Below are 14,086 nucleotides of genomic sequence, written 5' to 3'. Positions count from 1 at the left end.
AAAAATAAAAAGAAGCAATCTGGCAGTTGTCCCGGAAACGGAAGCTGCTAGGCAAATATTATAGCCTCGAGCCAGCGTGTGTAGCTAAGGAGCGGCATGCAAGGCCAGTACCGGTTTCGAGGCTATCGAAGGTAAAAGTAAACAAACAAGATGGCGGCGACACTACTCAAAATGTGTGGCAGTTGGCCCAGCTGACGCTTGGAATGTCCGAAAAATCGAATAGGCCTGCTTAGAGTGTCCGAAATATTGAGCAGCGTAATACATTGACTTTGTAAGGTATGTCCTGGGGCCGGGAAAAAGTCCGAGTAATCAAGCATGTATTGCTTGATTGTATGGTAATCGCTAATAGAATCAGGACAACCTTAGACTGCAATCAAGCAAAGGATCAAGCAGGGTTTCAAAAACGGTACTCTACTATCGATCATATCCATACCATCAGGTGATAGAAAAATGCTCGGAATATAACCAGCCCTTATACATAGCATTCATTGATTACGAAAAAGCATTTGACTCAGTTGAAACCTCGGCGGTGATGCAGGCATTGCGAAATCAGGGGGTAGACGAGCCGTACGTGAAAGTGCTGGAAGATATATATAGTGGCTGCACAGCAATCATAGTTCTGCATAAAGAAAGTGACAAAATTTCGATAAAGAAAGGTGTTAGGCAAGGAGACACAATCTCCCCAGTACTATTCACAGCTTGCTTAGAGGAAGTATTCAGAGACTTGGAATGAGAGCAGTTAGGGATAAGGGTAGATGGAGAATACCTCAGTAATCTGCGATTTGCTGATAACATTGCCTTGCTAAGCAACTCGGGGGATGAACTGCAAATAATGATTGATGACCTAGACAGGAAAAGTAGAAAGGTAGGTTTGAAAATCAATATGCAGAAGACTAAGGTAATGTTCAACAGCCTCGGGAAGGAATAGCAGTTTACATTAAGTAGCGAAGTACTGGAAGTAGTAGGTGAATATGTCTACTTAGGACAGGTAGTAACCGCTGATCCGGACCATGAAAAGGAAATAACAAGAAGAATAAGATTGGGATGGAGCGCATTTGGCAAGCACTCACAGATTATGAGTAACAACTTACCGGTATCGCTCAAGAGGAAAGTACACAATAGTTGCATCTTGCCTGTACTCACCTATGGGGCTGAAACGTGGAGGCTAAACAAGAGAGTTCTACTTAAGTTGAGGACAACCCAGTGGGCTATGGAACGAAAAATGGTAGGGGTAATATTAAGAGATAGGAAGCGTGCACAGTGGGTCAGAGAAATAACTCAAGTTACCAACATTCTAGTGGAAATTAAGAAGAAGAAATGGACATGGGCAGGACATGTAGTGCGAAGAGAGGATAACTGATGGTCGCTGAGGGCAATTAACTGGATCCCAACTAGCACAGAACCGGGTTAAGTGGAGAAATATGGGAGAGGCCTTCGCCCTGCAGTGGTTATAGTCAGGCTGATGATGATTATGATGAATCAAGCATGTCCGAAAAATTGGGTGGCCGAAAAATCGGTCGTCGACTGTACATGACGCGGCAAGATAACACCGGTTTTCAGCTCGTGGTGCACAGCAGCAATTGCACAGGCAGTCGCTGCCCCACGTTGGGCGCCAGAAATGTGGGCGTCTAATTAGATCCCTCCGCGTCCGGCGTTCGCATGCAGCCCAAAAGTGGGTCTCTGCGTATCCCGACGCCGTGCGGAGAGGGAGACCCACTGCAGGGTTCGAGCATCGAGCTGAAAGGGGTCTGGTCTGCTCTCGCCGCACCAGGGCACTCTCACACCGAGGGAATCAGCGACGCTCACGACACAGACATTTAATCGCCGAGGGCTACGGTACAAAAACACTGTGCGGTAATACACCCCTAAGTAACTCTTTCCAGGCGTCCACCACAGCCCGAAACGGACCACCGCGGCAGCGCGCCCCGACAACAGTTGGAGAATGCGGGCTGGTGTGGCGAGAAAAACCCCGTCGCCGGGCCATTCAGCAGCGGAGGCCACACGGCAGATATGAGGGAAGGAGCCAGCCCGACAAGGCACGCGAATGTCCGTCGGCACAGGCCTTTGGAACAGCGGAAATGGTCGCTCACGTACCTTGTCGTTGCGGCTGGCCCCCGTTACCCGTGATCCGCGCTCGTCGCCTCCGCATCTGAACTCCCCCACGCCCCGCAACCCGGCTTCCAGGACGCCACTCCGTGCTTACGTCACGTTCATGGTGCCCAATGAGAGGGCCGGCACAGAGCGGCACCCTGGAGAGCGCACCGGGCAGCCGGGTAGAGACAAAGTACTCCCGCGCCTCACGGAAGAGGGCTCCCGTGTCGCAGGGACAGCACAGGCTGCGCCTGCAGACGCCGCGTAATCCCACAACTTTTACATGGGATTTTCAAGGGGATATTCTGTGAGTTCGATATAACCAAAATTCAATATATCCGGGTTCGACTGTAGTAATCATGAATCCGTTGTTGAAGCAAGCAAATTGCCTGCTTGCCTTTATGAACCTTGCATTTGTCACTTTCGTTTCTTCGTTTCATTTCTGTATTAAGCAGTGATTTTGTTATGATGAAAGGAGTTATTGCAACCACTGATCGGTCCTTGTAGGTGAGGCTGTCAACTGGGTGCAGTGCGATGGAGGCTGTGAACTTTGATTCCACCTGCTCTGTGTGGGTTTGAGCGCAGCAAACGAATTGCCTGCTTGCCTTTATGAACCTTGCATTTGTCACTTTCGTTTCTTCGTTTCATTTCTATATTAAGCAGTGATTTTTTTATGATCAAAGGAGTTATTGCAACCACTGATCGGTCCTTGCAGGTGAGGCTGTCAACTGGGTGCAGTGCGATGGAGGCTGTGAACTTTGGTTCCACCTGCTCTGTGTGGGTTTGAGCATAAACGAGGTGAAGGACAGTGAGGACTACTACTGTCCTCAGTGCAGTCGGCCCGACACCGCTAAGGCCATGGGCCGATCTAATGGCAGCAGCCAGCAAGACACAGCTGATTGCAGTGGGGGAGGAGGTGAGGAGCTGTCACTCGAATCATCCCAAGAAATGGCCGACTCATCGTTACCAGCCGCTGCTGCAGCGGAGGTCGAAGATGGCGGCGCAGCTGTCACCACAATCACAAAGCCTCCCACCCCCACGGCACCTCTTGTGTCGACTGCGGTGTGAAATGTTTAATTTGTTCCTGCTGGAGTGAGTGGGGGCGGTAATTTTGCACCGCTGTGTTCGCCAAGAACGCATGCACAATGGCGAGTGTTAGGTACGGGTGTGTAGTGGAAGTGAATTGTGTCAATAGCGAGATTGTGAAAAGTGCGGCCACCACTATTGTGTGGGGCAGTCTCATGGTGTTCATCATTTTCTTTGTTCTGGCGAGGGCTTGTTCCTTGGCTAAGTGGTGTCTGAGAGTACTGTTTTGTGGGGTTCCTGATTCCTTCCCGCATGTGTGTGTGATGTGTGTGATGACCAGCTCTGAAGTGGGCAAGTGGCGCACTATGTTGTCCCTAATGTCAGGAACAGGCTTGTCTAGCTCCCGTACTTCTTCCTTTCTTTGATAGTGGCACAAGTTGAGTTGTCTTTGTTCTTTCCTTGGAATGTTCTCGGGAAATTTTTCTCATCTGTCGGCACCATGTTTTTGTTAAGGTACTCTCGTTTCTTGCTGTGTTCTACCATGTGAGCTCTGTGCACCTGGCCTTTTCTGTTGAGGAATTCAGGCCACTATGCGTGCTTGTATTACTTGCAGAATGTTGCTAGAGACTTGGATGAGAAGTGCAAGGCTCTGTGCTCACACACACACACACACACACTCAAAAACCTGCTAGCCTTTTTTTCGAAAGTAACTGTCTGCAGCCCAGCACTTGGATACCTTTGTACATATATACATACATTGAATGTCACATAAGAACCTATATAAAAACCATAAAATGAAAAAAAAAAAAAAAAAAAAAAACCTGTATTACTAGATGATCATGGGGGTGCTTCTTCTCACCATATGACAGCATATTGTTTGTGTTCTCTTGTCACTTCCCGCTTATGTATACATGTACATTAAAACATGCCGAATGTTGCAGCAGCTTAAAAAGTAGGATATTGTGGCACAACTGACTCCAACCACTCAGGTGACTTGGTCTCACGTGAACTCTGTTCACTGAGCGGTGCTTGCTGACCAGTCAGTCATTTGATGTTGTCGCACACCTTTTTATTCGTATGAACAATGCGAATTTGGCTGTTGTACAACCCATTGCGTGTAATTCTCTTTGCATTAGTATCAGTAGTCATGACGAATAATGAGACGAACAAAACTAAACAAAGCATTGTTGTGCGTCTTCTGTTCAGCATTGGCTAAAGGAAGGCCCTTCATTGTCTTAGGGCATATGCCTTTCCTTCATCTTGGCGTGTGCATTGATTTTGTGCATGTGCCGCTGGTCTTTGCATTTCTCATTGTCTGCATTCACGGTCTCCTTGTACCACTTGTATGATAGGTTTGGCACTCTGGTAGAAAGGAGCTGCATTTTATTTATTTTCATGTGCTATTGTGTGGCTGCACGGCAAACCAAGAGTACTGTACTGTGGCCTTCATGAGAAGACGTTCCCTTCTTTTTTAGATAAGATTTTGTGCAATGTGCTTCTTTACTTCAGAGTATTAAATTTCAATAGACTCTATTCATTCTCTAGCCATTTCACTCCAGGAACAAGCCAACAAGTCACAGCAGGACGTGCTTTGCATTGTAGAATTACTTCACTTGTAATAGTGCAGATTTGGTAAAGGACGCTGCATTTATCCAAAGCTTGTGGTTTTGTTTTTATGGCTTTTTTTTTTTTTTAAAGAAAGTTCTCTGGTATAACTGCACACAAGTCACTGTTAGACAAGACGAACACATGAAGCTAATCAGGTTTATTTGGCTTTTCTTTTGTACATACGCATTAAAATTTTTCTGGAGAATAATGTGTTTGTGCCTTAATTATGCAGTTGCATGCACCATTCAAGAGCATGCTCTGTGCACTTACCTCTAGGTTGCTTTTTCTGTCACTCAAGACCTACAGCAGTTCAGATTTGTTGTTCCAATGCAGGTACATAAGTTAAGGTGGGGACACAGCGTACCGCGCCGGTTCCAGATAAAGTCCCCTAGTTAGTCTAAGCCATACGAGATGGCAGTTCGCTCAGCGGCCTGTGACGTAGTGGGAGGCACTGCTTTTCTATGGTGAATACATGCTTTTTGAGAGCCATTTTCTCGTAAACTGTGGCCTATGATGAGAGAAAAATATTTTTGTCGCGTTGTTTTTGTCTAGGTCCATTATTCAGCGCAGTTTTATAAATCTGTGGCTTCATGAATGCTTAAATAAAAGCGCAAAAGGCAAATGAATTTTCGCGCGGAATTTGAACCTGCTGCACGCATAAGCGGCGGAACTTTGACAACAAAGCATTAACCATCAGTCGTTTCATTTGTTCTTTTACTTTACATCTTTTGTTCGCCCATCAGTGTGCCCGCTCATCCTTAGTTTGCTCCTTACTTTATTTCTTCAATACATTAGAGGTCCTCTAACTGGATTCTGCTAGCTCCCACTGAATTCCCCCCTTCCTCTCACTTCCTCTATACCATTACTTCTCTTAGCTTCTTTTTTCCTTTCCCTTATTCTTTTATCCTCAGGGTATAGGGTACAGTACAGAGGGGAAGAGAATTATAATTCAATAGAAAAAAATAGAGGTAAAATTACGGTTAACAGCTTTCTTGAATCTACGTTAAGAGAGTAATGTGATGTGGTGCGCCAAAGCCGCATATAAATCAGTTGATGAACATAAATAGATAGATAATCGTGCAGCCGTTCGTACAGTCGGGATTCGTGCAAATATAGAAGACAGTTGAGCTTGCTTGAGGCAAAAAAGCCTTAAATCACGACAGCATTTGTGACGTTTTTCGTACACATAACACGTCCGTACTGTTCCTCGCTTGCTTATCCCATTCTTCCACTCAGTTTGCACGTTAGTGATTTATGCGATAGAGAAGCGTTACGGGGCGCTGTTGCATTTCCTTCATTAAGTGGTTAAGAATACCCTATGAATTTTTATATTTTTCTCCCATTCGCCCAACCGAACGCAGGATTCGCTTTCCCTGCTCTATTTACGCTATCCAAAGTGACAAAACTGCTTCCCCGGCGCCTTCAATTGAATAACGATGACTCAATGGTTGAGTAATGTAGTACTCACTCCCACATATTTCAACATAAAGTGCAACTTCAACCTTTTCTTCACTTCGTTCTAAGGAATATATTACGTCAATAGTATTGACAAGCCAATAAATTATTCTGGACCTCGCTTCTGCACTGATGCAGTGGGCACGGCTTAAGAATAAAGTGCTACGGTGATGCTTCTGGCGACGACGGGGAAACAGTTCGGGCCATGCAAACGGCTCACGCAGGAGAAACGCGCCGCGCGATATCAGCGGGTTGCTATCGCAACGGCGTTGTCAATGTATGTGTTTTTTTTATTCCAGCGAAGATTCACCGCTACATCGACGCTGACGCTGCGATCAGCGGCCCGGTTCGGAGGAGCGTGGCTGGTACCTTATCTGGAAACTTGCGTCCAGTGCCTCGCCCGTGCTGTGTCCCCACCTAAATATTCTTGCACCGTGGTTAAGACCAGAACAGAATATGAGCATAGTTCATTGATATCACAGTTGCGCATGTGTTGACAAACATTATCAGGTGCTAAAATTTGACATGGACACGGGGAGGATTACAGAGCGCTCATTCATGTGTCTCCTTTAAAGGCAAATCCGATGTCAAAATTCAGCACTGTGCAAAACGACTGGTGCCTGTGAGCAGACCTGCCGAGCTCGTGCCACGGCTGGTTGCGGACAGATAACTAGCAAGCTGCAGAGGGCTCTCCTGGGGAAACGAGTAAGGCACTGAGGCTGAAGCCCCCATCAGATTCCATGCATCCTATCCAAGACATCGCAGTTCACGAGGACGTCGAGGCTTCACAGCAACATTACTAGCACCACGGTAACAGGGTTACTAGAGATCACGGCCGTTTTTCGATGGAGGCTGAAAGCTAGGCGCCCGTGTGCTGTACGATGTCTGTGCACGAATACTAGGTGGTCGAAATTTCCGGAGCTTACCACTACGGCGCTTTTCGTAGCCCGTCGCTTTGGGACGTAAAACCCAACAACCCAAACCAAACCAGAGATTGTAGCGAGCGGTAGCGTCTGCTACGCTCGGAAAAATGAGGACAACACACCTTCATTCTGCCAGCGGGGTGGACACTCAGTCCAGTGTCCCGTTGGCCGAGACTGCAGTAACTGCGTGACGGGTCCGTCATTGCTAGCGCTCCGGGCAGCGATCCTGTAGTGTTCCTATATATACTTCATATACAGGAACACTAAAGTCCTGCAGGGCGGCCTCCCAATCTTCTATGCAGGAGTGAGGGGGTGGATGAGGAGTAACCTGCCACCATGCCATGTGGTAGAGACTTGTCCGCTCCCCGCATTCAGCGCAGTCAGAGGAACTAAAGGGGTACCAGAGGTTGAGGAGAGATGGTGATACAAAGGTATTAGTTTGTAAGAAAGTTGCTGCCTCTTGGGTAGACAGGGTGAGATAAGAGGGTGTAATGTAAGGCGAGAGCCTGTAGTGTTCAAGCAATTCTGTGTATGTAATGATAGGGGAGGCTCGGGAAGGAGCGCACAAATGTGTCGATGGGCAGTTTTTGTTCCGGAATCCAGATCACACCGATCATTTGTGGAAGGTTAGCGAGGACAAGCAGAATCCGAAGGCTAGGCAGTAACAGCACCGATGCGTCCGCGAACACCACGGTAACCACGGGTCGAAATTTATAAATAAAAGCCAGCAAAGATCCAGGATCAGCTTGGCTTGGCTGCCCGAAACTCCAAAACCTACCGAAACGTTGGCTTGCGATTTTTGCTTCTGCTACAGTGAACTAAAAATTATAGCTCACTGTACTTATGCTTTCTGATTGCAGGTATTAAAAAATAAATGTTGAGAAAATTTTTAGAATGAAATTTGTAGTTTAAGGTACAAGGCTGATGGTAAATATATGCATTTGACACGTAGGTGGCGTACAGCCTGCAACCTGCAACGCTGCAACTATTAGCATGGAATAAAACAAAACTGAGAAGCGCAGTCGGCGCTACGGGCGGCAGATTGCGGTCGGCGCAGTTGTTTGTTTGAGGAGCGGAGTGCTGAAATGAGTACAGGCACCTCGCAGTTTTGCTGGTTTTGCTTGTAGTGGTATGCTTTTACCAGCGCTTGTCTGAGTTCAAAACACATGCAACGATGCACTTACTCGAGTTCTCGCCGGTTATTCTCGTCCTTTCGGTTTGCACTTCGTTCGCTGCAGCGGGAAACGTCTGCACGGACCGCATTGGAGCTGTGAACGGGCCGCTGATGTTCAGGTAAATTGTCCACCCGTGTTTTCTGCTCTCTCGGCGACCTTCCGAGATATACTTCGTCTTTACGCGCAGCTTTGACGGTTGTTCGAGGCCTTCCTCCTGTTCACGCCCATTAAATAACGCATTAACGGAAGAACTCAGTTCTCTCGGAACGCAGTTGACGGTTTGGCGCATGCCCATGACTCATGCAATCCAATCACGAGCGCGTGCGTTTCGATGGATTCGCGGCGTCATGCGCGCGGTTACCCAACGTCCTCGCCTGATTCCTTCATTGTAGCATGTTCATGGCCACGTTTATAATTACACCTGATAACACAGGTGGCAAACATTTTTTTATTTTTCATCTTGCCGGAACGGACGCACGCATGCATATATGCCAAAAGGCTCGAGACACTTCCGTCGTTATGTGTGTTCGTGTGTTGTGCTGTACTTAAATGTACTACGTTAGTGGCGCGCGTCGTTTTCGGCGGTTATGACTGGAAATAGATAGTAAATGGCGAGTTTACAGTTTTTGCAAAATTAAAGCTAATTCTTCGCTGTGGTAGCCCGGACAGTGCACGAAAGTCGTGTGTCGGCGTGTGTCTTCGCTAGGCAGTAACGGCGAGCGCTAGGCCGCCCTTTTTCGGGGGACTTTGTTTTCTCACCTGTCGAGCTCTGCAGCGAGCGTCTCGGTTGCTGATAGTACTCATCTTTGCGGTCTGCGTCTAGGCATGCAAGTATTACATACTCGCAGTTAATTCACTCCGGCCGGATGATCTCATCGATTCCTTTCACATAATCTTGCGGGCTTGCCATTTGAAGCCAGGCGGCTGGCCGGTTTTTCACTCATAAGTTCAACAACTAGGAATGTTTCGTGTTCACGATTTGACCCTGAAACTGAGAGTTCAATGAAAGCCTTCGAATAGCAGCCTGTACATCTCTGGTTTCTGTTTGGTTAGAATGTAAAGCATTTGATTGTAAAACATACACAAATTAAAGACGAAAAATTACATATGTAATGGCTTGCGTTCTGAATTCTAAATGTCTTAATGAAGCAAAATCATGTTATGAGCAGCAGATTAGCTTCTTGTATAATATTAATGCATCAGGTGTTGATTTAGAGGTGTGAACATTGCAGTTTTACACTATTTCACAGCAAGGTAACTCGGGGTAAGTCACTATCAATCATATTTTCCGAACCAGTGATAGCTGATAACATCACTGTGCTTAGAGAAATGTTACCAAAACATGTTGCTAGGCTAGTTCATGAAGCATGGTTTTGTTACAAGTTATTCAATGCTAAAGACATGGACACATAAAGACACGGGATGGGCGCCGACTCCAACTAATTTCATTGAAGCAGATGCATGCCACATTTATACACAATGAGTGAACATGAGTGCATACATTTAGGAAATTTCTTGCCAGATCAGCGCCCATCCTGTGTATTTTTTCCTGTGTCTGTGTCTTTTATATAGCACTAAATAACTTATGAAACCAATTAAAGAAATATGTTGAGAAATACAAATTTTGAGAAAGTTTGATGATTGTGTGCATAGCTCTTTCCACTTTTAAGAGATGAGCTGAACACACATACACACAGGATGGCTGTTATTTTACCAACTGGTCAGTGTTCACACTGTACTGTGAACCAGCATTTTGCTCATTAAGCATATTGCACGTGCCTTCTGTATTTTAAGAGGATATAAATCACTCCAGTATTGGATATGCTCTGGAATGCCAGTACTAAAGGAGCAAATGTGCACAGGAATATTGTGATAGCCCATACATTACAAGCACATATGCATCTGTGCCCATGATGGTATCTTGATATGGTGCTGCTTTGTTTTTGAATTTTAGATTATCCAGGCCTCTACTTTGCCCTGCAGTGGCAACACTTTAGTTTCCTCTGCTCGGCTGTTTGCTAGCACTTGGGGCTGTCACATTGCTATATCGCATCTATCTCACTCGCTTATCGTGTGTTGACAGAGAGAGCATGTGTACAGCTGGGAAAATCGGTGGACCCTGCTCTTTACTATCTTGTGGGAAGGCTCTTGTGCTTGAGTCATAGGGCTTAATAACTTTCTCCGATAGCACAGTGCAGACTTGTCTATTTTAGACCCTTCATCCACACACTGGCATGTTAATTACGTGACAGTTGCAAAGGTGCAGTCTCCATAGGTAGCACCACAAAGCATTTGATAATCATTTTCTGTTGACAGCGTGGCGTGTAATAGAGAATGTATTAACCCATTGTCATTAATTGTGTACCTATCATAGTTGCACAGTTGGGCCAGGTTAAGCCAGTATCACCTTGAGGTGGTGATAACCAACACATGAGGATATGAAAGAAACACTACAGGGTTCTGCTTTATGTGGTGTAATCTGCGGATTTTCTTTGCTGATAGTTTATGAAATATAGTGCTTTTTATTCTTGTTATTCACATGTCTTGCTTGTGGGGGTTTCATATGCTCCTCATTTATCCTGTTTGAAAGACGAGATGATTGAACTTCATGATGAACTTGCAGTTCCTCTGTGCATTGCAGTCATTTTGAGCAAATTTTGTTCAAACTAGGTTTTCGTGATGTATGGGGCCTTTCTTCTTTGTTCCTGCTCGGACAATGGTCTGCAATATGTGATAGATAAAAACAAATACCCCAGTTATTTTTTGTTTTCAAGCAGCTGGTAGATGGTCAGATTTAATTGACTGTGGTTGCTATAAACCCGCTATTTTCTCCTTGCTTTTCACCCCTGCATTACATGTAGCAAGCACTTTTTTTGCTAATGGCCAAGCAAAAACATTTTGTAATCTCTTAAATTATATTTAATATTATATCAAATGAACGCTTTGTTTTTACTGTGGGGTAAGGAAGCTAAAAAATGAATTTCCGCTACCATGTCACTGCCCTAGTTTTATTGCAGGCGTGAAGAATTCACTCTTCCTTTTTATTTTTTTTTTAATGTGCTGGAGGCTGAGCTTAAAACACACTTCCCATCCTGGAATGCTTTCTGTCTGAAGCTCATATTGCTTTATGGTAAATGAAAGGTCTTTCTGCGGCCTGTTTTGTTTTCCCTTCTCATTTCAACATCTGCTGGCATTGTCATACAGGTGACATAAGAGAAGCGTCCATCATGTGATTCGCTTTCCCCATATATGCTGGCTGCGTGCGACTCAGTTTAGGTGTGGGAATGATTCACTTTTTTTTTTTTTTTTGTGCTTTCACATACCTTGCCCCACTGCTACTGGCTTCTCTTCTGTGCCACATGTTCTGGCCAGTTTCATATGATTCTGTTCACAGTCTACATCCAGGAATGGAAAACAGGAAGGTGGGGGGGGGGGGGGGGAGGTGAGGACAGCTGTTCTGAATTTACAATAGTCATGTGCCACAGCTGCTTTTGTACCATGCAGCAAAGTCCTGGTTGTGATGGAGGGAATTTCACTGTGCAAATTTTAAATTGACAGTGATAGTTGGCCCCTTGCCTTAATCAGAGTTTTCAAACTTGAGTTAGATTCCACTGTATTCAAATGTAAATTTGTACAACAGTAACTCTGACATAATTAGAAATTTGTCACTTATAAAAGATGAAAATGTAGATTGTCAGACTCTGTGGTAAAATTTTAATTCTCACTTTGAAGCTTTATGGAGACTGCTTATAATAGAGGCATTTTTGTATGAGGGAATGATTAATTTTACTGAAAGAGAAGAAACAGCTCACATGCATATAACGTGAACATATTCTGAATAATATTGTAGTAGCTTACCCAAGGGTAGTTGATATTTAAAATATGTGAGTTAATGTTGCTTCTTGAAATCCTAAACCAAAAACCACAAGAAATCTCGCAAGAATGAAAATGTTGGTTTAGCTCTGTTCATGCAGGACAATGGAAAAAGCAGATGATGCAGGTCAAGGTCAGAGCACAAAACGCACTTTGTCTCGCACATATCCAGTTCATTTTTTTCCTGATGCTATACATTCACTGTGTGTACACAAATTTTTCATTGGGGAAATTTCATACTGAGAAGTGCTAAGAAGTTGGCAGCATAATCAGTTTATGCCTGAAATATAATTGATTAGTTAGTAGCAGAAAAAAATGAGAGTAGTCATGTAGCCACGTTTGGCTAGTTTTGGCTACAAAGCACCACAGTGGTTGTGTACACCGCTGAAACTTGTATTCTTGTAGATAGTAGATAATTAAAAAAATGAATTTTTTTTTAGCTGCTTTTTGTTTGCAGTGAAGTTATTTCTAAAAATTGTTGTGAAAAGGAAACACAGTGGAACAGAAACCTTTACATTCAGAATATTGGACACTATTTTTGCATAGTTGGTAGCTCTAAACTCTAGGAAAGCATTTGCTGTTTTGCTCTTTTTGACATAAAAACCATGTTGTTAGCAATGTTTTGTCAGTGTTTTTAGAATTGCTTTCATTATTATTTTTCTTTATAAAAAGTGCGGAATGAAAATACTTAGCCAGGATTCAGGCAAGCAACACTTCGTTTGTAGAGATTGTATGCTTAAAGGATTTGATACCAATTTTGATTGCATGTTTTTTCCTTTTTAATAATGCCTAAGACATTACTTTACATGGACCAGCCTACAATATTCGACTGGAACCATGAAAAATTTATTAAATTTTTTCTCCCACTTGTTTTGGCCTAGTTTTCAACAGCTGAGCAATGGCTATGCCATCAAAGTGACATATAGGTTACGTGCGGGATGAAAATCTGTCATAGTATCGCTCAGTTGTTGTTTTGACTCCATACAACACTAAAACTAGCCTGCCTCAAAAGCTGGAATTACAGGGAAGGAAAAAGCAGTGAATATGTTGCAGTTTTTCCATCCTTCACTAGACCTTAATGCTAAACGATTGTTCAGCTGTTTAAACTGAAACCGAAATAAGTGAAAGAAAACATTAGATTATTGTTTTGCACTCAAAGATTGTGACCTGTTTACAGTAATTTATTGCACATCATTACAAGCAATAAAATGCTAAATTTCATGTTTGATACTGATTTATTTAAAGGTCCTTGCAAAATTCATTGGACCCATTTCACTGTTTGATGCTCCTCAGCAGCATTTGTCTCCAGTTGTCATTTTTTTTTTTAACAGCGACTTTCAGGTTGTCGGCTAATTGTGGATAGGTCCTGAGAGTTTTCATTGATTATACTGTCGAACCTTGATATAACGAATTCCTATTTGCAGCTGAAGATTTCGTAAATCGGGAATTTTGTTACGTCGAGTTTGCTATGTTTTAGCTGTCTAAATGAAGCAACAGGTTCATGGAACACTGTTGAGAACTTGTAAATTATGAATTCAGGAAATAAGCCAGAAATTCTAGCAATAATAGCACTAACAAGGGCACTGGATGTTATTTTATATATCAGAGAACATAATGAGTGACAGCAAATGGGCGCGAACACATAATTTTTTTCTGCATGCACAAAGAGCTGGAGCAGGGCCTAGTACTCAGAGCCGCTGCCATATGTCGCCACTGATATAATCATCATCATCATCCACGTTTGCAAATGGAGACGTCTGATCAGCTGATCTAGGGACTTAATTAGTCATGTCCGCATCGGCCACACTGGCGACACGGCTACTTTGGGCGCATCAATCTTTTGCTCAGGCTTCATGTACGCATACCGTATTTACTTGCATAAGAGCCCACCTCCCACTTTTGCCACTGAGAATTTAAAAAAAAAAAAAGCTCTAG

The 14,086-nt window shown here is 44.1% G+C and overlaps 2 protein-coding genes across 6 annotated transcripts in view; both read left to right on the top strand.

The window, feature by feature from the left end:
* The window catches only part of Kdm5 (Lysine demethylase 5), a 155,568-nt gene extending 150,747 nt beyond the window's left edge, over positions 1-4,821 (top strand). For 4 of the 5 annotated variants that reach the window (XM_084605930.1, XM_084605799.1, XM_084605861.1 and 1 more), the window contains one exon: positions 2,807-4,821. In XM_084605930.1, the coding sequence (XP_084462056.1) occupies positions 2,807-3,159 (353 nt within the window). In that variant the 3' untranslated portion in view covers positions 3,160-4,821. Of the gene's footprint in view, positions 1-2,598; positions 2,691-2,806 lie in introns of those variants that run through there. The other variant, XM_084606013.1, reaches the window with a different exon arrangement.
* Positions 4,822-8,103: 3,282 nt separating this feature from the next.
* Positions 8,104-14,086, top strand: part of Lerp (lysosomal enzyme receptor protein) — a 164,809-nt gene continuing 158,826 nt past the window's right edge. Inside the window, exon 1 of the mRNA XM_084605664.1 lies at positions 8,104-8,396. Within this exon, the coding sequence (XP_084461790.1) occupies positions 8,278-8,396 (119 nt within the window). The 5' untranslated portion in view covers positions 8,104-8,277. The remainder of the gene's footprint in view (positions 8,397-14,086) is intronic.

Source organism: Amblyomma maculatum, chromosome 1 (assembly GCF_055883805.1).
Source record: "Amblyomma maculatum isolate TAMU_Amacu chromosome 1, ASM5588380v1, whole genome shotgun sequence".
NCBI classification, from domain to species: Eukaryota; Metazoa; Arthropoda; class Arachnida; order Ixodida; family Ixodidae; genus Amblyomma; species Amblyomma maculatum.
Note: the sequence above shows the minus strand (reverse complement) of the source record. Positions and strands in the feature narration are given on the sequence as shown.